The sequence below is a fragment of the Macrobrachium rosenbergii genome, chromosome 3 (genome assembly GCF_040412425.1).
Source record: "Macrobrachium rosenbergii isolate ZJJX-2024 chromosome 3, ASM4041242v1, whole genome shotgun sequence".
NCBI lineage: Eukaryota > Metazoa > Arthropoda > Malacostraca > Decapoda > Palaemonidae > Macrobrachium > Macrobrachium rosenbergii.
Genome location: NC_089743.1, coordinates 79,366,819 through 79,390,271, shown reverse-complemented (window position 1 = coordinate 79,390,271; position 23,453 = coordinate 79,366,819). Strand labels below are relative to the sequence as shown.

Below are 23,453 nucleotides of genomic sequence, written 5' to 3'. Positions count from 1 at the left end.
TATATATATATATATATATATGTATATATATATTATAGTGTATAATATATAATATATATATATATATATATATATATATATATATATATATATATATATATATATATATATATATATATATAATAATATATATATATATATATATATATATATATATATATATATATATATATATATATATATATATATATATATATATATACGCAGTACTGTGTCATTTCCGTTGAAGGGCAGTTCCAAAGGAAAAAAAATACAATACAACGGTTACCGCCACATTCAAGCTCCATACATCAGTTCACAGAATGAACTGGATAGTGGCAGTCGGCTTGTTTCCCTCAGGAAGCATTCTACCTGTGAGAAGAATATTAATATGCCAGAACAACGTAGGCACAGCAGCAAACAAGTAGCAGCCAGCACTCACCCGCTAAAAATTTCGATGTTGAAAAAGGCGTAATCCCCCGAGGCGACCATGTTCAGGCCGGCGGCAGCCAGCATCAGCCTCCTCACGTTCTCTGGGGAAGCGCACACGACCAGGACTGAAAAGAGAAAGAGGAGAGCAAAAGATTAAAACCTTTTCAAATCCCTTCTTTGCGGTTTTTAGCTTGTCTCTCAGAATTGGCTACAATGGGAGTCGTCCGGGAGTGGCAGTACGTACAGTAGATTTGCTTTTTCTACCTGGGAGCAAGAGAACTCAATGTTATTTATTCATAATCGTTCTTTGCATCGTGTTTCTTTGTCTTTAACTAATTAGGACATAAAAAGACCTGTAAAGAAACACAGTGATTTAGTTTTTTATAATTGTTAATTATAATAATATTTTATTAATATATATACAGTATATATAATATATATACACATATGTGCATATATATATATATATATATATATATATATATATATATATATATTATATATATATATATATATACATACATACACATAAGGGATACAGGTTTGAAACCTACCGTACTATCTCAATTGGGTCAAAATAATGGCCATGTGCCAAATTTTGTATCAGTCAAACGGTTACCACATAAGTTACAAAGGACAGGGGGAAGGGGGATGGGGAAGGGGCAGGGGAAAGGGTACGGGTTTGAAACCTACCCTATTATCTAAGTTGGGTCAAATGATGGCCACATGCCAAATTTTGTCTAGATCGGTCAAGCGATTACCACATAAGTTACAAAAGGAAGGGGACGGGGAAAGGGGAAGGGGAAGGGGGTACGGGTTTTAAACCTACCTTATTATCTAAGTTGGGTCAAATGATGGCCATGTGCCAAATTTTGTCTAGATCGGTCAAGTGGTTCGGACTTGTATAGACAACAAAGTTACAAACATGCATACAAACATTCACTTTCATATATAAGATGTGTGTGTGTGTGCGCGCGCTCTCTCTCTCTCTCTCTTGTGTGTATATTAATGTATATGCACAGACAAAAAGGTAAGGATAAAAGAGTGCAAGATCGCTAGTATAAACTGCAACGTTTTATCAAATTTCAGTGCTATGGCCACTCATATATAATGATAACTTTGATGATGATTCTTAATACTGCTGATGACACCAAATAATTATTCAAAATGTTGATCATCATGTAATTTACAAGTTACTGGTAAATCAAGCGAGAAATAACTCTGTTGATGTGATATAGTACATTCTGCAAGTTTTCCTAAAAAATACAATCAATAAATCCATACTGATTATCAAGGTATCATTTTATACATATCAATATTATAGCAATTATAATTATATTCATTAATTTCATATTTTCTAAAACCGTTAACAAATTTTTTAAAGTAACAGTTCTGTATATCTCTGCTCAATTAAATGTAATGCCGGTTTGTCTGCTTTTCTGTTGGGGTATAACGACTGCAGTGCCCCGTATGCGGATAACTGTAGATAGCTCTAAACTAGTGCAGTGCCCCTTCGGCGATCGGCTGAAACACCTATATTATTTTTCTTTTCGCCTTCTATACACTTACCACCAAAACCGTCCACATACTCGAACGGTTTCATGCTCAAGTTCTCATTTCTCATGAACCAGATCTGCTGATAACGAACTTGCCAAAGAACAGACATGAGAATGAGCACAGAACTGGACGAAACAGATAATGGCGTGGTTATGCTAGGTTAAAGAACGATCTCAAGTTTTAATTTCTGTGTTGCACTCAATTTCCGAGGACTGACATTCCTCATGACATGTGGGAGAAGGGGTGTTAAAAGTCTTTCAAGTCTTTCAGCCATTCAGAGCTCAAGACTGTAAAAAGAGGGGCCTGGAATGTTTGCACAGTTAGACAAAGATCCACAAAACGGATGAAATGATGTACAAGTACTCAAAGGGGAAATTGGGAGAAATCTCCACAGCTGCATTTAAAAGTAACTGTTAGCTGGACAGCATGATAAAAATAATTATATGTTAATGGAACATACAAAAATAAAAGTGGATGCCGCTAGGAGCCTAAGGAACCACAGAAAACACCATTTAGTGCACCACGTGGGGTGAGTACTAACCCTCTATGGGATGAAGTTCAATTTAATGGGATTTGTTTACTTGTGCTACGAGAGACATAATATCACCATAGATGATTAATGAGCAATGGCAATGGCTATATTTGTAACTCAATCAGTATTATTAATTTCGGTTATTGAGACTACACAGCCTTATAAATCAAGAGAGAGAAAAACAAGAAAAAGTCATGTTTTTTAACTTACATGCTTTGAAAGTCTCTTTGAATTAACTGATCGAAATTTTGGGGGAAGTATTTACCAGAGAGGCTTAATGACAGGCTGTCCTGATAAGTTATTAGGAAGGGAACGCAAAAATTACAAAACTGATGAAAGTGCTTTCATGAAGCACCTGGAAACGTCATTAGGAGAAGTTTCCGAAGTTTTTTCTTCGTAAGGTCACACAACACTATTTCTGCCCGTCTAGCTGCTGAATGATCGCCTTACAAAATGGATGCCCCACAATTTCAACACCAAACAGAGGTTGCTTAAAACTACCAAAATATAATAATAATAATAATAATAATAATAATAATAATAATAATAATAATAATAATAATAATAATAATAATATGTTATTATTATATTATTATTTATTATTATTTCAAAATGAGAAAATTATTGGCAAATATGTAACACAGTATAAAAACATACTAAATCATAGTCATGGAACTGTGACTCGACCTCAAATTTGGGAACAGGGAGAGTTGTCTGAACTGGAATTTGCTTTGTGAATCTTTCCGTTCCCAGGTACAACAGAATTAATGACATCGAGAGTTAATAAATGCCATGTTCAAAATTTGTCAAGACAAAACTCAAGAAAAAACTTTTTTTAAAAACTAATAATGACTTTTTTTTAATCCAGAGAAAATCCTTCGCTTGAATATTTCAGATCTTAGTGAATCTACAATTTTATAATCAACGCTCTTATAACGCAGGCACCACTGAGGTACGACACTGCGAGGATACACACTCATTGGGGATACGACTAAATATTCTACATAATCCAAGGTATATAAACGAACATTCCATAAATTATACTGCTTAATAATCCACAATTAGCGTCAAGAGAACCGTGTTTATCAACCGCGTCAAGCAATGTCACTATTCACTGCTCGACATGGTTGAAAAGCGCTGGTTCCGTTAAATCAATTACCCGCTAAACATATTTAATTTCATGTTAACCTGCAGACCTTGTGATCCATGGCATTCGAGACGGCATAAAACAAGGAACTTATTTTCTCTTATCCATTAATCTTATTTATTTGGATGGCTTGGTTGCTTTGTTTCTTTTTGACACACATTCACGACAAGCCTGGCGTACTCTTATCATCACTGCTGTGATGACAGCAAATGCATTTGGTTTCATCTTCGCAGTGAAAGAAACACTAGCTATTATATTTTAAGAAGCTATCAGATGGAACCTTACATTACGAACTATAACTAATGAAAAAAAAATCCCTTTCCCATTAAACTGACTTTAAAACGACTTTGTCTACTCTCTGATAAACTTCTCAGGAAAACTTTCAGAATATAAACATAGAGGGTATGTCTTCGACAAATAAACCTGTCACGTTGAAAGCGGCGAATCGCCTCTCCCTGCAATTAAGATAAAAGTAAATAACTCGCCAACAGGGAACTATTTGAGGAAAGGGATATTTTTATCACTGAAACCCCAATTTCCAGCTAAAGCTTTTCTCGATTTAATGAATCTCGAAAGTCAAATACAGCACTAGCTGCAGTATTAGAACTTGCTCCTCCTTGAATCGCATGTAAAATTATGACTTCGTAAACAAACCGCTTTGATTGCATAAAAACTATGCCTTAACCATTCAAAATCATAAACACGCATGAAATCGCATGGAATTGCAACAGTCTGCACTAGGCTCTTTAAATAAATAGACGATGGGTCAAAAACTCCCTCTGGAGATATTTTTGTGATGAAACGAAGTAATTTGCGTTAACTTTCAATGTTTTTACAAACGAAATGTCTTCAACAGTATTACAGATCAAGAATTATAAATTTTCGTAAACACAAAAAGGGGCACTGAAACCCTGAAAAGTTCTGGTCTAAACAAAATCCATTGTACAAATTAAATGGTCATCCTGTAATGAAATGAAGCTGGTACAAAATATACTGGAACCTTGATACTATAGGTACTGAAGGAAATTAGGATGCCGTCAAAGCAGCCACAAGAACTGAAATGTAGACCGAATAAAGTTGTTTCTAAGAGTGTATACTATATATAGCATCTGTAAAACCATTATTAATTAGATCATACTACATAAAGCAATTACTTAAATTAACAAATCAAGAGTAACTAAAACCACATGAAGGAAAATGATACTATTTTAAAATGAAAGGCACAAGTCCGAAATCCCAAATGCACTGAATGCACTTTAACATTAAAACTAATACAAGTTTTAAGAGACTGTCCTCTAATTCCAACCACCGATTGGTACACCACTGAGCCAATCTATTAAAGAAACAATGTTAATCTTGAACACGGATTTCATCCAATTATTAGTCATTGTTTAAAGAAGTATTGCTGTATTGATGTATCGTGAATGAGAGTCAAAACCCTCCTACCCAGACTAGTGGCCTGGTTGAACTTATGATAACTGCTCTCCAACTTCTCTCTCTCTCTCTCTCTCTCTCTCTCTCTCTCTCTCTCTCCCAACCCAGTTGAGTCGAATAACTCTTCAGGAAAATTCGCAATAGTTTCGAAAACTTGTTAGCAAGCGATTTGTAAAGAAAGCAAATTGGGAGACGAATATACTAACTTCTGCGAAGGAAAAGATTATCAACTTTTTGCAGTCTCAAGAAACTTAACAAATGTCATCAAAGGAAAGGAAAAGAGACTACTTCCTTTTGCTAAACTTTTTTTACACTGTTTCAGCAAAGGAATGATACTCAGACATGTTCTTCACAATCCTTTGTGTATACATAAATACACACACATAGTGGATTGTATACATAATCTAGTAAAAACAAAACACATATCTGGATGCATGTATGCACACATCCATAAACTTAATAATACAGACATTACACACACACACACACACACACACACACACATATATATAATTATATATATATATATATATATATATATATATATATATATATATATATATATATATATATATATATATATATATATATATATATATATATATATTATATATATATATATGTATATATATCTATATACATATATACTGTATGTATAATCTATATATATGTATCAATCTATATACTATCTGTATGTATAATCTATATATATATATATATATATATATATATATATATATATATATATATATATATATATATATATATATATATATGCTGCATACACGCATACATAAGTATATATTCACACATTTTACATGACTATTACAGTGGGCCATTTTTAAGGAAATGGAGAAACACCTGAAGATGACCCTGACTCAAGATGGTGGGATTCGAACCCACACGCAATACGTCAGAGCGAAATTACCTTCAATCACAAGGAATGATATAATTATCTCTAAAGAAATATATATACATCTGTAGAATTCAAATACATGCGCTACAGGTAGAATAAACCCATCATCACCTTTGCAGTACAGCATTTCCATCAGTTAATTGCCTTTCAGGCTGAAATATTATATTTATAAAATCTACTGGACTTCATTTAAACAAATGTGTATTTTTAATTCACAGTGACCTCTCGACATCATGATTTCCCTACATTTTTTGGATATATCCATCGCTATTAGGCTTGAACCCAAATGTAGTTACAAATGAAGAAACCCTGTTGTCCATGGTACGATCTGAACCCACAAACAGCATATCTGTCGAATTCAGATCATACATCTGTAGTCTAATTCCTATACATTTTGCTAGACCTGTACCTGACCAATCCTCACACTGCACCATGGTGGATTCGAAACCATGCACGATATGTCAGGGTAAGATTACCTATAGGCACTTTTGTTACAAAGGAGGCTATTATAGCTTGTACAAATACATCATAACCTGGTAAAAAAAAAAAATAGTGACCAGTTGATATTTTCAGTCATACGATATATTGCATATGACTTTACTAGTTCCCTCAATGGTTATTGCAACTTGAAAACATATCTACTGATATAGTTACTAACAAACCACAGAATTTACTCTAAAGAATTTGTGTAACCATTTGTATCTTTTACCCCCAAAAATCCATCATGATATGCCACAGCAAATACCGGACTTTTACACTAAAGAACCACTTGTTCTTAACATTAAGTACTTCTAACAGTATGTTTGGTAAAGGTTATCACCTTCAGGACAAACATTTGTCATTTTTCATATTGGCCGGCTAGAGCAATAGGTGTTTACTGACAAAGCAATAAACCATCAATTTATACATGATACATAAATATTATATTTTTATAATAAAATACAGTTTTATATATGTTTACCAAGTAATTACATAGTTATAGGTTTCAACTCCTTGGTAGCTAGAATTTTGAAATTCGAGGTGGCGCTACTTTTGTTTTGGCTAGGCGACTAACCCAGCCAACTTGCTGGGTTGAGCAAAGAGCTTAACATGTTTATGCCTTTCTGTCCATGCGAGGGGAGGATGGAGGGCTCTGATCATGTAATTACTAGGTAAGTATATATAAAACTTTATTTTATTATATAAAAATGCCATTTTTATATAAGCAACTTACCAAGTAATGACAAAGCTGAATCCCACATTGAAGGAGGTTGGATGCATGGACCTATCTACTCTAATAAATTAATAATTGTAATGAAATGAGAATAGAAAAATTTGCTAACATTGGTAAAATTCTTGCTGGTTCTTTGCCTGGTGAGAGAGCTGCTGCAGGAAAATACTGCCTCTGGTTGGCACTCATCTCAGCCTGCAGTGGCATCGTGGTATAGACGAGGAGCGCCTGCTACTTCAGTGGGATTCTTTGCAGTGAAGGAGTTTTCCAACTGCAAGCAAAGAATTAAAATGTTCCCCCTGCCTTGGCCTCAGTACCATACTAAAAACAACCAGAGTTAACAACGTAGTCACCTAAACCATAAATTAAAAAACCACTATTCAACCATTAAAAGACTAACTCGTGGGCACTCCACATACATACTGCCGCCACGCTTCCCTATGACTCAACACCCTTATTTCAAGGCCTAAGATAAAAAAGGACGGGCGTGCTGGTTAAAGGAGGCTTCCGTATGAAAGGGATGGAGTATCCCTCCCTCAAGACTACCATAATTGAGGTTTCTACTCCCTTCACTTCCCAAAGTTCCCAAAAGCAGAGGAGCCTTGCTCCTGCCGTGGTATGGAGGACAAGGTTCTCATTTACACAAAGGGGGTTTTGTGGAGGGCTTCTTGATTGCCTGAGAGGTGAATTGGGTGATTGTGTAAGGTCTGGTAAAGCCTCTTTGCCTGCCTCTAACATGAAAGGGCTGAGGTTGAACGGGGGAAACTGTCCTTGAACTCAAAAAAGGAGTTTCTCTAGGGTGTCTTGCAGATTGGGCGAGGAGGTCCTGAGGGCAACTAAAGGAGGCTCTTCCCTGCTCTCTCTTGCCCGAGAGCCAACTTTCCACTTCATGTAATGCTTCTTAGCTGAGGAGGACAGCACCATCTTAGGGAGTCTCATAGAGTTTACTGTCTGATTGTCCATTAAATATGTCGAAGCCTGGGAAGCCGGAGCTGCAGGCGAGAAAAAATTTGGAAAAGTTGCCAACAAAAACCTTAGCAACGAGGCATATGCAGTAGGAGTGACTGGGTCCACTTTCTCTTCCTCATCTGGAGAAATGGGAGACATTTCCGCAAGAGGCTGAGGAGTCGACGGGGTTTTTTTTGACTAAACCCAAGATGTTCAATTGACACTGAATAGACAGAAAAGAAGGGTCTACTACTGTGGGAGCCTGTTTTGCCAAGGCCAGAGACTGAGGATGAGGGGGCAGGTAAGCAGTGGCTGGATTCAATACCCCAACAACAGGAGTGTGCTGGGAGCTCTGAAGTGGAGACAGGGAACACTGGCGCCCCAGGAAGCCCGGCAGTCAGTGGGCGCTGGGAAGTCAAAACGAGCTTATGAGCTAACTGGCTCTCATGCAGTAAAGGGTGCCCAAGCACTCAGGAAGGACGGAACGTTCTGCTATAAAACGTTCAAGAGCCAAGGGGAGCTCTGGTGCCACTGGGCGCTCTGGCGCCACTGGGTGCTCTGGCGCCAAAGGCCGCTTCCCAGGAGTTGCTAAAGATTTGGGAATCGCTGAGCACTCTGTTGCTAATGGGCGCTGGGGAGCCCAAGGGAACTCAGCAGCAACTGGGGATTCAGTAGCTCAGCACTCAGGAGCCCGAGGGAACTCAGCAGCAACTGGGGATTCAGCATCTGGGCGCTCGGGCGCTAATGGGCGCTCAGACATTTTCTTATGCACAGAAGAATGCTCAGGAGTGACAGATGGGTGCTCAGACAACAAGTTCCTGGATGAAGAAGAGTACTTATGAGAGGAGGTGAGGCGCTTAACCTTTGAATACTGTCCTTCCAACTCCAGGTGAACCTGGGAGAAGCATTCAGGACTGTCCCAAAAACTGCAGGATGGCAGTTGATCTTGAGAAGGTTCGCTGAACCTTTTAGCAGGCACTGAAGGAGAATGAGACACTTCCTTTGCATGTTGTTTTAAAGGACAAGATTTGTCTTTGAAGAGCCATTGGTGCCTGGGACTGGATTCACCAGAATTAGACAGACTATATGAAAAATGCCTCACTTCCATATAGATGCCTTTCCAGTGGCGCTCTGTCATAACCTGGGAAGTGACAACAGGTCTGACTGAGGGAGCGGCTGCCTGTGGGCAGACCCCACTGACCTCCTTTGGGCTACCAGTTTGCCTCCTCCCAGGTTTAGGGGAGTTTTCCAGGGACCTTTGCCTAGGAGAATCGGCGGGACAGACAGCCACCTCCTCCACTGGCACTTCACCAACAATTTTAACGCTGAACTTGTCCATAAAGACTCTCACTGAAGCCCCTAACTGTTCCATAGTATTCACTAATAACCCAAATTTTTGGTTAACTCTCGACTTAAGGTTGGCAATGGGGTCGGGATTGGGAGTAAGGGAGCAGGGGGAAGGAAAGGGTATAACAGACTGAGAACTGGGATTAAGTGGAATAAAAGATACAGATACAGAAACATTATCAGCAACAGACTTACCAGAAATCTGACTAGCTAATGTCTTATTACTGCTAGCTCTAGAAGTCGCTTTCCTCTTTTTGTCTCTGTCTAACTGTGACATATGACTATTCAAAGTCTTCCACATTTTAACATCCCAAAGTTCACATTCATTACAAGTCAAGTCTGGAGAACAAATTTGACACCTACAAGTAGTGCAGAGTGTGGGAGGGTCATAACAGGCTTTAGTTAATCTAGTATTGCAGCCTTTGCTGCTATACCTAAAACTCTGAGAACTAGAATTGGACATGGCCGACCAATAAAGTGTCAACAAAGCCTAAATTGTCTAATATCAGTAATAAACAGTAAAAAATCTGTAAATTCGGTCTGCAAAGAACCAGACGCTGTCTAATTGAGCTGAAAAGGCTGTCATAAATAAGAATACTTCACCAATTGTTGCAATATACGACCAACTGAGAAACACAAGAATTCCAAAAACCGCTGCTGCTAATCACTGTTGTACAGCCATCAACTGGCAGAAACATATTGAGCTCTTTGCTGAGCTGGTTCCTCTCTTACCCCAAAAGTGGGTGGGGTTCGTCGCCTAGTCAAAACAAAAGTAACACTACCGCAAATTTCAAAATTCTAGCTGCCAACGAGTTGAAATTTACAGCTATGTAATTACCTGGTAAGTTGCTTATATAAAAAAACATATTTCTAATAGCAGATTCTACCGTTATTGAGATTGTTTCTTGTACGCTATAAGATCACTGTATCTTGTACGCTATAAGATCATCCCCTCTAGATTGTTGTTCTCGTGAAACTGTAAGTACAGTTTGGCTAACTGTTGTTAAGTGACATGTGTCTAATGAATAATACTTCTTTATTAAAGTAGTATCTGCATGATAACTTTTAAATTTGTCACAACTCCCTCCATCTGTATTAAAAGTAATATCCACAGCAGATAGTTTGCAATAGACACTGGGTTTAAAAATTTATCAGCTGAAAGCTTAACTATGAACACAAATACACTTACTCTTAAATTCTTGTTTCAAGTTCCATGAGTACTTCAGTAGACTCTCAAATCTCGAAGTACTCATGGAGCCTGAGAGAGGAATTTGAGATTAAATGTACTGGTCTTCATAGTTAAATGCTCATAAAAACATGCTTCTCCTTTATGTCTATAATGATTGATAGTACTATTTTTAAAATCAGCGTCCACTGCAAACCATCTGCTGTGGGTTAAGTGTTAATACAAATGGAGAGTATTCTGACTAATTAAAAAAATTCTTGCAAATACTACAAATAAATGAACAAAGAAGCATTATTTATTAAATATACGTCACTGAACAAAAACTGGCCAAACTGCACATTTAATTTCACGAGGACAACAAACTAGAAGGGATGATCCTGACCAAAAGCTGAAACTAATACAGTATTCAAATACAAGAAGTTCTCTCAATAACGGTGAATCCATATTGAAAAAGTCACTGTGACACCAGGGACATTGATCCACATCGATAAGCAAGTAACAAGCAGATCATACTTTGGTAATCCTACAGAACTCTTCATCTAGAACAATAATGAAGGATCATGGTAAGAATCAGTACAGTATTTTGGTAGGGAATGTAACTACTAGTAGAATACAGGAATGCATCCTGATTTAACCTAACTGTGGGGCCACAGGGAATCATAGTAACATAACAGGGTACACATTACCTAATATTCTCTAACCTAACCTAGGGCATCAGCTCCTAGTTTGCTGTGCTCCCAAGGGCGTCTCCACCTAACCTAATCTAGGCTAAACTTTCAAAAAACTAAACCTGCATATAATTTTTCGTCTTTTTCGAGCCACAGCCTACCCTAAGATTATGGTTCTCACTCTAGTCTCCCATTATTGTTCAGCTTCAGGGCTATATAATAGGTTTAACTAATTTTCCACACATACATCAAATTCATAAAAAAAACATACAGAAAAACATACAGAAACTGACAGAAAACACCTATTTTGCATGTACACTCACTGACTTCTTGAGTAATCATGTTTTTCAGATCCTACATAGGCTATGTCTAGCTACAATTTTCTTTCCTTGTCAAAGTAGTCAAAATCGCATTAAAACTATCCATAAAAGCATAGGCTATTGTACTTCCCATTCAAAATTACCCACTCCAACATACAGGCTAGTTATTTTCAGAGCCTGCACACATCCAAACTTGGTTACAAGTAGTGCATTTTCTTATCACAACACTAAATTACGGTTAAACACTAAGACACTTGTTTGTCTAATTTTCCGCTGTATGGAATACATACCATCAGGGTACATGAAACTGTTTTCACATATTAATAGGGTAGGAATAAAATTTTGTGAATAATCAAAATCTTGCTTAGGTCCACCACTAGCCATAAGTAAAACAATTAACTACCAGTGAAATACCAATCCTTTTCACAACTACAGAAAATAAGCCCATCCCCTTTCACTCATAATTACAATACTCAGTGATGTGTGGTAGGTCAATTATGGTAAACAAACTACAGCAAAACTAATAATGCTGGTCAACTGATGGTAAACAAACAAAAACTAACGATAATATATCACTATCACTGGCCTGAAGATGTCAGACACTGAAACTACACTATGAGAACAACAAAGGGTTAACATGCCTCACAACTCAAAAGGTGTTAACTTGTCAATCACAAAAAACTAGGATTATCTAGCCTTCAGCATGGCATATTTCTAGCTCTTAGGTTCTATTCAGCATGCTTTCTTGACTGATGCAAGTGAATTTATGTTATCTTATGCAGAAACATTATTTTATAAATGCTATTATACCTAAAACTGAAAACATGCAAATTACCTGTCAAGGAAACGTAATGATAATAAAGTATGCATCTACAATAAATAAAACATGAAAATTGAAACATTCAGTTCTCGAATCCCCTTCTACAAGTTCTCTCAGATCTAGTTACCAAATATGCCTTGTACTCCAACTGTGAGGCTGTTACTTTACTTATGGAACTGGAACTGTACATGATCACTCTGGCCCTTGGAATTCTCACAACTCCTTACCAAGTTTAATATGCACTACAGCTTCAAACGTTCATAACAGTGTACTAGATATTTATCAAATCGTGGCCAACTCCTAGACCCAGATATCAATGTCATTTTTTGTTTCATTATATCAGTTCAGTACTAGCAAATTCATGATTTGCCTCTGCAAGTATTACTCCTAAAAAATAAAAGCTCAAATTTTGTACCTTAATGTATAGTAATATACGCCTCATTCAACCTCACTATGCCTGTGGTCACATTTTTTTCAGTGTATACAGCATATTCATATAACCACACTGAACGTTTAAGTGCAAAATTAAGGACATCTGATGCAGATGGATGTAAAGGGCGAATGTTAAAAGGTTTGGATGGGAGTGCAAAAAATCCCTTTGCTCTGAAAAGCAAAATAGCTGAACAATGCACATATCCTGACTGTCTCAGTATAAATACTGTGTGCTGATTGGTTTACTTACAAGGACGAAAATGGTAATCAAGTGAGACTGGTAAGCCAAAGAAATTCGTAATATGTATCACCCTCAAGCCCGTGGCATGCATTTTGGTCTGTAGTACTGCACAATTTGAACACTTGAGCCATGGAAGCTGTTATTTTCTTTAATACTTCCTAGGCTTCGCTGGGGTTCATGTTTTTGAGGTGAGCTTATATGTGTTAATGGTAATTCCGCGTGCTGTGTGGCATGACTGTCTCGTTTCTAGCAAAGTTATTAAGAGATTCTAAACCACCTTGATGCAGGATGGTCTACATCATGAGTAACTGCTCATTATGGAGTCCCTAAAACAACCTTGCAGGACATCGTGGACTTAAGGGGAGGCTGTGGCTATAAATTCAAGACATCGGAAAGCAAACCAATAAGTTGTTACTGTTCATTTAGAACAGGCTAGCTATTTATTACGAAGTTGGGGAACAAAATGTTGGCTGGGATCAACTACCATTAATGCCATCCGACCCCTCAACTAAAATATTTAGCAAATTTCATTAAAGCATTACACTATTACAAAGTTGTCAAGGATACATTTTCCGACTGGCTTTCATTACCATTAATTACAGTGGGGGGGTGAGAGGTCCTATACTTCCTTTCATTGACACTTAAGTGATGTGCATTACTGTGTTACTTACCAGCTTTACTACCAACGCACATGCCTTCATAAGTACAGTACAGCAAAATATAATGTGTAAGGTATGTCATGAATAACATTAATTATGGAGAAAATCTGTCATTTTTGCACTTTGTTTCACTTCACGGCTTCTACGAGCTGCAATAACGTGTTACATAGTAATGACAAATTAAGAATTGTAGTATTTACTTTTTTTGTGGTAAAATAATATTGCTAAACATTTGAAACATGCAAAAGAATGCAAAAACACTTAGACGTATGGCTTCTTTAAATTTGCAATAAACTTCTGTATGATTTTTATGTTCTAGATGATGACCAAACGTTGGGAGTGATGCTATGCAGCACCCTAAAATATGACGGGCACATAACTTTGACGTACTGATACAAAAATTTATTCGTGTCCAGCTGGGGATACTCGACACGTTCATTTATATAATGTTTAATTTACAGTTTTGGTTCATTCTTTTTACTATATTACATTTCTCTTACCTTTCATTCTCTAGGAGGCCCTCTACAGCCACAGTTATGTACTTTTGAAACATTCTGCCCATATAAGAATGAAATAGTTTGTTTTTCCCAGCTCACTATAAGGCCCGACTGCAACTTCTGCATACATCAAATAGCACTGTATGCATTTAGTCTAGCAAAAATGATGAAAACAAAATTTGCATGGCCACATTGCTAACTGGTTAACATTTTGATATATGTTGATTATTAGCAACTAAAGAATGTAAGACCAGAACTGGTTGAATGATGTTAATTTTGGTGTTTTTCCCACAGGGAATATAAGTTAACTTCTAACAAATAAAAATATGGAGGCTCGCATAATTTTTCAAGTTCAGTTTTAAAGATTTGAAATTGTTTCCTAAGATCTTATACAGACTCTGAGATCTTAAACAAACTTAAAATCTGAAAGTGATATCAGCTTCCAGGGCATACAGTATTCTGGAGTGCTTATGGGAATCTTTTTGTTGGTTACATAATAATAATCTAGCATTTTAATCCAATTAAAACTAAATAAAATCATATGCTGAAGCACCCAAATGTTTTCTAATTCTTCCCAGTTCCCAAAATAGTTCAGTTTAACAATGGCTGCCTAGTGTGTTAGAAATGTTGACAGTGATTACAATTTATACATCTAATCTTCCAGAAGATGTAAAACGACACTTTATCCATCTGTAAGGTAATCCCTTCCACTAATAATTGCGTCTGCATAAAAAAACCTTAGCTGCAATAGACAATAACTGGAAATTGGGGTGGTGGGACAATGTCAGGTGTCCTTGCAAAAGATAGATCCCAGTGTGCAAGGCTAGGTTGATATGAAGTTCTGTACTTTACTTTTAAGATTCATAACACTAAATCGGGTTAGATCCAGGGAGGTAAACCCTCTGGCTCCAGCCAGGTAAGGACCAAGCACCCTAAGTTAGGTTAAGGAAGTATAGATTAAGATGCATTACTTTAAATATCCTTGCTACATTATTATCCCCTATAAAAAAAACTTTTGGTGATTGTATTTGGCAGGAGGGAGTTCGTTGTTTCCCACTAATGAGGCGAAGAGGAGCTCTCCCACATGACTTGCCATGCTGAATGACTGGCACTTCCCACGCCTTCTTCCATTCTTTCAACAACTCGAAAAACTCTTAACTGTTCATTTTCAAGTCCTCTTCCTACATCAGGGATACAGGTGTCCCATTTACATGAACCACGGGAATCATTAGAGGAACTGAGGGGGTGACAGGCTCAGGGTGACCTCCTTATAGTTAGTTGAATTCTTTCTTGTGTCCTCCCCATCTTCTCCTTGAGATTCCACTAGGGTAATTGCCACTCCACACACTCATCACATGTGGCTTCCCCGAAACATTCACTTTCATTACAGAACATAGAAAAGGAATGAGGTTTGATGTTGATGGGCGACAAAAACTTATTACAAGCCCTAACAAGGCCTGAGCAACAATGATGCTAGGGCTTTCCATTCATACTGTAACACTCACAAAGGACAAGCCTGTGTCACAAAGAGGAACAACAAAAAACACACTTGTTTTCTAGCTATTGACCATTGGTATGCCCAAAATACTTGTACACACACACAAACATATAATGCTGTCCAAAGCACTTTGAATGCACCAAGTCGTCAGTACACAACCATAACATGCATGATGCAGCACATCCACACTTAAGCCCAGCTAGGTAAACAAGGGGAAATGTGGTCTAGCAAGAGTGGACATCCTGCGTTATTCTTTGGTCTTCTCAGTCAGTATGGCCAATCAGCATGTGCACTAGGAGGGCTTCATATATAAGGGGCAAGGTTGTATCCCTCTAGGGATAAGATTTTTTCCTGTGTTTTAATGTGTGCTCTTGTCATTTTTGAGATACTGGGCCCCCTATATCCTACAATTATGTGGGACCCCAATGGAGAAGTGGGGTTTCGGTGGAACAAACATAAAACAAGTAAAATACAAGGATGGTTTTTAAATTTAACTTAGGGCATCGAGTTCTCGGCTGGGCATCACGCCTAACCTAAGGTAGGGCACTGTCAATTAAAATCAATTGTGCTGACCTAAGATGCTAGGTCCTTACCTGGCTCGGAGAAGCTTCGTCCCCCTAGTCCCCCATCCTCCTATCACCACTAACATAAACTAAGCCACAAAGTCCTTACCTAGAGCATGTTGTTATGTAAAAACATTCAATAAATCTTACCTTAATCACAAGTATCAAGGGGATGTTAGAATACACCCTTGTATTTCATAATTTTGTATTTTTCCCCACCCAAAAACCCCAGTGTTCAACTGTGATGTCCCATAATTGTAGGATATAAGGGGTTCCAATATCTCATGCTACTACTGTAATCTGCTACTGAAATAAATATCTGTAACATTCAAAGCACATATTAAAATTTACACTAGTGCATGGTCACTTTAAATACATTCAATATACCTTTCTGTTATCAGATTCTGAAGTTGAGCAGTAGGCTACCATAGTGATGTTCGAATACATCTTAGTATTTCACTTTTTGTATTTTCCCACACCGAAAAAACACCCGTTTCCCAATATGGTTTCAGTATTATGCATGCAGCCACATTCCAAGTGAAAATAAAAATACGTTCCAAATAAACTTGCAATCCTTACCCATACTGAACTAGGACATTAAAAAAATCCAGTTTGGATTGCCACTCACACAAGCATCAATACATAAAACTTAGAAAAAACTCCACTGTTACCTACTTGGAGTTTCTGGTAAATTCGTTACTGATTTAATGAGTTCTGTATTAAGCATATTTCGGAGACTTAAGGACAAAGCAATCAATCCCAAATAGTGACCTGGTATTACAAGTAACAAATAACTTTTTTGCATGGGCCTGATCTATGGAGTAGACTAAGGTAAGGGAAGGCCATTTTTCTGGGTATTAAAAGTTATTATTAATAAATGACTAACCTAGCCAGGGGCCACACTGGGTGGCAAGCACTGGCCTAGCCTAGCTGATTGGGCCTATCCCAGCCTAACCTAGCATTCAAGGAAAAACTGTTGCAATACTTCAAAAGTCTTCCTTTTGAATGTTTGCCATTCCCAGTTCTTATTCTTAGTTTGTTAGTTTCCATTCAGCTAATATGACAAAAACACAACAAGAACTGATTAATACAAACAGAAACACACCGGAAAAAACTGTATACATCACGGCGAGAACAAACCAAATTGGTTACTCTGTTAAAGTCGTTAGAACCACTCTTCTGCCAACATGAAGCTTAGTCTTTACCTGGATTTGAAATATATTTCACAAACCTGATTGACTTGGGTGGATGGCCATCACTGGCAGCTGGCTGCTAAGCTTTGCTGAGTTTCAAATTTGTTCTAGTCAAGAAGAGAAACTGGAGTGTCTAGCCTGACTGGCTCGGTTACCGTAACATACAACTTTAACTAATTTCACGTTTCACGTAGACCTATTGTAACTATTATATCAATTCCGCGTATTTTTTAATTTTCCTTATTGGCCTCTATTGCTGGCACCGTCCATATCCATCCTTCTTATTCATTCATTTAAGCTATTCTCTTATTCTTCTTATAGTGACAGGCGTAACAATGGCCAATTCAGTAATTTTTACATAATTTAAATGAATCGTTTCTGTAGCAAGTGATACTAGCCTAAGGGCTTTTCACATACCAAGTATTTGAACAGATGGGGTCATCACTTCGCCAAATGCGACCGAAAACAACGTATAAAACCTATGGCGACGAGAATTAAATATGACATGGAACCTTATTGCTGAGCTGAAACTACTAGTTTGTCTTGGAAGAGCGCAAACAGATGGCTTCGCTGCCACAGCGTTCTTGAATGACGTCACGCACTGGAGAGGCGAGCCGCGAGCTTCAAAGCTATACATTGTATGCAGCAAAATAGTTGAACGCACATCAGCAATTTCCTGTTATTTTACCAGTCATGCAATGAAATTAATGAATTATCAAGTTTTTAACCCAAGTATCTTAGAATAGGGATGCAAAATCAACTTGGTTTCGTTATAAGTAATTCCTAAGCACAGGGACATTTCTGTTTTGTGCTAATGATGTATGAGTTCTCAAAATTATTCGCCGTCATAGAATCTTACCAGGAGCACAACAACACAACGATAAGATGTTACATTAAACATGTGAAGACACGGGTAACATAAGACATTTCCTGAACAAACTGAGTATTAGGATTCCATATAAGACCACTTGATATACGGTACCGCCAACTGTTTAATATTAGACATATGGTGAAGCAAAGTATGTGACAATCATTTACACACAATTAATTGTTTGTTCTCTAAATACTTGTCCGAAAGCATAATATTATTTACGCATATTCAAAACCACTGTTCATATTGCTGTGGGTCCTTTGTTACTTGCATGAGTAGTATACAATCTAGACGTCTATAATGTATGGCACAACGAAATAGGTAACAAGAAAATGTATTTCCTGAGATCTACGAAACGATACCCCGCAGATCTGTATCCTTAATCGCCAAAGGATTTCAAGTAGGTTAACCGGAACACTGCATTGGGGTTTCGTATACTATTCCACTTCATTTACACTATGCAAAAAATATAAATACAATATCTGTTAACTTCCACGTTCTTTGGAAAACATCTTAGGGGTTGTCGCTAGTTTAAAGCGTAAGGTCATGAAATGGTAGGCCTATATCTTGCCCTGCCAAACAAAGTGAAGGAATATGCACGGAGGAATCTGAAAATATGCGTCCCTGAGATCTGTGGCAAGAGGAACTATCAATCATCTTGTTTCCATCTTAGGGGCGTCAGCCGTAGTAAGCTTAAAAGAGGTGCCAATTCAGCTTGTTTGATATGCCAAACCTTCCGTGATAATTTATATCCATATCAACCGTCTCTGTTAAAGTTTGTAAAGTTGGATCTTGAGTTGCTAGACCAATTTACAGCAGAGTTTCCTTATTCTGAGCAAGAACGGCAAGACCATCGCCGAAAAATGATTTTTTAATACAGGAGTTACGAACTGTTCACTCATTTGGACTGAATAGCAGTTATACGCTAGCAATCAGGAGGTTAGAAATAGGAAGAGAGGTACAGATAACGAATGGAACTTAGAAAATATTGTAGATGTTACTATAAAAAGAGTAAATTTTTAACTTTTTCCAGAATTCAAAGAAGTGAACTTAAAATATTACCACAATATCTTTTGAACCAATTACGGAGAGAGCAATGGAATATATCAGAAAGAGCAAGAAGAGTAAAAGCATTCCACAAATAATCTTGCGAAATCATAAAACAATTATCATTGATGTTTATAAACAAACGAATTTAACTGTTGGTAGCAATATTCACAATTAGAACATCAACATTCTGAAAACTCTGGAAACTCAGTGACAGTATACAAGTACACAAAGCCAGTTCGTAATGGAATAGTCAATCATAAATAAATGCGCAATTCGTGGTTAATGACAAATGGCATCACAAGGGGCCAGATGCAGCGGTCATAATTGACTTTCAAAGATGATTACCATAGTCATGTAATTACAAGGGATCTAACATTACAGAGAACTGGAAATCTAAGACACTATTAAGTAAAGGATCTAACTACAGAAAGCCAACAAAACTATAAATAAGATATTGATGATATTGATGTGAAAATAAATTTTCTGAAGCAAAGAAATCCATATTAATATGCGATCTCACAGCGTACTCTAAGATGAAACAGCAGCTCAAGAACTCCTTTGGCTGCATAAGTAATTTCAGTTGCTGATAAAACTGGAAAGAATTATTCTTTTATTTACAAATGCTATTTCGTTATATAACGAAGCTGGCATCTTAACTGACAACCGTGACAGCCTACATATGAGGGGAGAGTGGAAAATGAACTTGATGTAAAAGTAAAAACAGACAGATTTATGTTCATATAGTGGTCCTTGCCTGTTTGTGTAACAAGACAACTTAAAAAATTCACGATCACCAATATACTGTAATGTGGAAAACTGATAACAACCAGGAAGTCTTACAAATAAAAGATAAGAGAAAAAAACCTGCAAAATCAAATGTTGCATGTCATTCCAGCACACTATACAGTATGCGGATAATCCTCATAAAAGTTTGAAAGACGCTTTACCAGCAATTACTGATAAGTGCTTTGATCATTCGAGAATGAAATTCATTATTGTAAGCGAGTCAGAAGCATTTTGGAGTATCAACCCTCCTGGAAAATTCTTTCCTTTTAGCATATTACCACTTATTACGTGTACATAACTTCTGATTGATAACAGTAGTATTTAATACAGGGACTTGATTCCCAAGCAGAACATTGTATTTGCTATGGGCACTGACATGGGGCAAGATTTTGCCAAAAAATTTTAACATATCCATTAATTTGATTATTTGCAGAAAAACAATCGAACAAAAAATATGACATGTGCTTTAGATATATCATCAATATACTAGTATATCATCAATATATAGTCCTCAAAATGTACATAAACTGAGACAAAAGCAATATAAAATGTACAATATATATATATATATATATATATATATATATATATATATATATATAAAAGAATTAATACTTGCTAGAATATAAAATTTACGGTGTATGTGACAAATATTCATAATTAGCAAGTGTTACAAACTTACTCATCAGCTATCATGGTGATGGGTTGATATAAATTCTAACTACAGAACCTAAATTCGACAGGCATATGTATAGCAGAACTGATATTACCTTATGTCTCTCTTGATAGCCAGGAAGTCAAATTCAGTGTATCGTTATTTCTAATCCAGGCCACGGCTCAAATCCTGGCCGGCGCAGAAGCACTTATCAGTTATAATTTCCGTCGGATTCAAGTTACTCCCAAGGTATGTTAAATTCGATATTAAACGATATGTTGGCTAATGTTTGCGAATATGAAAATTCACGCGTATATAAGTGACAACAATTCACAATTAGCCATGAGTTACTAATTAGGTATCATGATTGATATCGGTTCCAACTATAGAACATGAATTCATCAGGGAGAGTTGATATTACTTTATATTCGTATCTCTCTTGATAGCCTGGTGGTCAAAGTCACTGTCTACTTGTTGTTTCTAAAGTAGGCAGCGCAGAAGCACTTACTAATTTATAATTCCAGCGTGAAAGTTATTTCAAAGGTATAATGAATTTAATATTAAACGACATCCGTGACTTAATATTTGTTAATATAAAAAAAGTCACGTGTGTATCAGTGACAAAAAATAATAATTACCCAAGTGCAAAAACCTTCCCAAGCAGCTATTTCGGTGGAGATGGGTTGCTATTGATTTCAACTACAGAACCTAAATTCGATAACCACATGTGCAGTACAGTCGATATCAACCCATATCTCTCTTGGTAGCCGGGCAGACACAGTAACTGTTTTATCAATAATTGTTTCTAAACAAGTTCATGATAGGAATCCTGGGCGGCGCAGAAGCACTTATCAATTATTATTCCCCTTGGGTGTACACTACAGTATAGTGTATTCGATATTAAACGATGTTTGTGGTTTTGTATATGTATGCATGAACACATATATTCATACACACATATATACATATACTATGTAATATGCGTGTGTGTGTGTATGTATATTATATATATATATATATATATATATATATATATATATATATATATATGTGTGTGTGTGTGGGTGTGTATATATATATATATATATATATATATATATATATATATGTATATGATTATAATCACTTCTGTACGTGATTCATTTATCACATATTACAGGTGAAAAATAAGCAGGTGTAGGTCCTGACAGTTTTCAACTTTATTTCAAGCCATTGATGGCTTTGATAAAGTCAGAAATCAGTCAGGACCTTCATCCTGCCCCTTATTTAATCACCTGTAATGTGTGATATAAATTATATATAAATAATATATATATATATATATATATATATATATATATATATATATATATATATATATATATATATATATATTACTCTTCAATCTTCAAGTAGCCTTTTCGTATCGCTGTCCAATGACGACCTGTTCTTTAAGCTTGAAACAATGGTTATAAAAATTCTGAAAAAAGGTAAGTACCCGTGGAGTGGCTGCTCTTGCAAAAGGAGTAACATGAACAACTTGAACAAAAGGAAGTAAGGCCAGAGATGAAGCTTTTTAATGAAAGTATAAATGAATAAAACACCTGATTTTTATTCTATTTTCAAAGTTTTCCAAGCATAATTCTATTATCATAATTATGAATGCACATTAAAGCTGTTTACCCTTTCGCAAAATCATCGCTAGAAAGAGAAAAACGAGTTCTTGAAAAATTTCCTGGGCCATTTTAGCATAACTTCATCCTTGAAGCGCTATCAAAGAGTTTTGTGCTTCCTTATTATGAAATTATGAAGAATTATTCTCCCCTAAGCAGTCTTTGATTCCAGGGTAAAAGATGAGGACCTGCAGGAGAGATAAAAGAATGTGGGATAGGAGGGAAAGTGGTGAAAAGCAGCAGGATGGGGATGTCAGAACAGAAGCCGGAGAAAGAGAAGTATGGAAGAAGCAGAAGTTACAGGTAATATATATATATATATATATATATATAATATATATATATATATATATATATATATATATATATATATATATATATATATATATATATATTATTAACAAACCCCAATTTCTGTGGGGCCGTCAGGTTCTTTAAAACTCAGATCTTAAGTACTGGGGACTAGGAGAGGTCTGAAGGACTGTGACAATTTCAAGGAGAAGGGTGCCAAAGAAAATGCTCAGATTACCTTAAAACTAATTTATTACCATTACTATAATACAAAAACGTACATATGAGACCAGATTTCAGACAGCACAGCAACACATCAAAAATAATAATCAATAACTTTAAATAGCACACCAAATGGCTTGATAACCTTTAGGTAACAAAAATTCACAGCAGCAGTAAAACAGTCAGTAATAAAACACAAACATAACATTGCTCAATAATAATGATGATAACAGGAGGCGCATTTGCTTCATCAACAATAGCAAACAAATCATAAATAACCTGGAGTCATACTCACTCCAACACATAACAATAACAATACCTTACTTGATATCACAGTCATATTAATG

At 36.4% G+C, this 23,453-nt stretch overlaps 1 protein-coding gene across 1 annotated transcript in view; it reads right to left on the bottom strand.

The window, feature by feature from the left end:
• Positions 1-18,150, bottom strand: part of LOC136851610 (atrial natriuretic peptide receptor 1-like) — a 524,376-nt gene extending 506,226 nt beyond the window's left edge. Inside the window, exons 1-2 of the mRNA XM_067125948.1 lie at positions 17,618-18,150; positions 422-536 (exon numbers count right to left, since the gene is read on the bottom strand). Of these exons, the coding sequence (XP_066982049.1) occupies positions 422-536; positions 17,618-17,642 (140 nt within the window). The 5' untranslated portion in view covers positions 17,643-18,150. The remainder of the gene's footprint in view (positions 1-421; positions 537-17,617) is intronic.
• Positions 18,151-23,453: the final 5,303 nt, after the last annotated feature.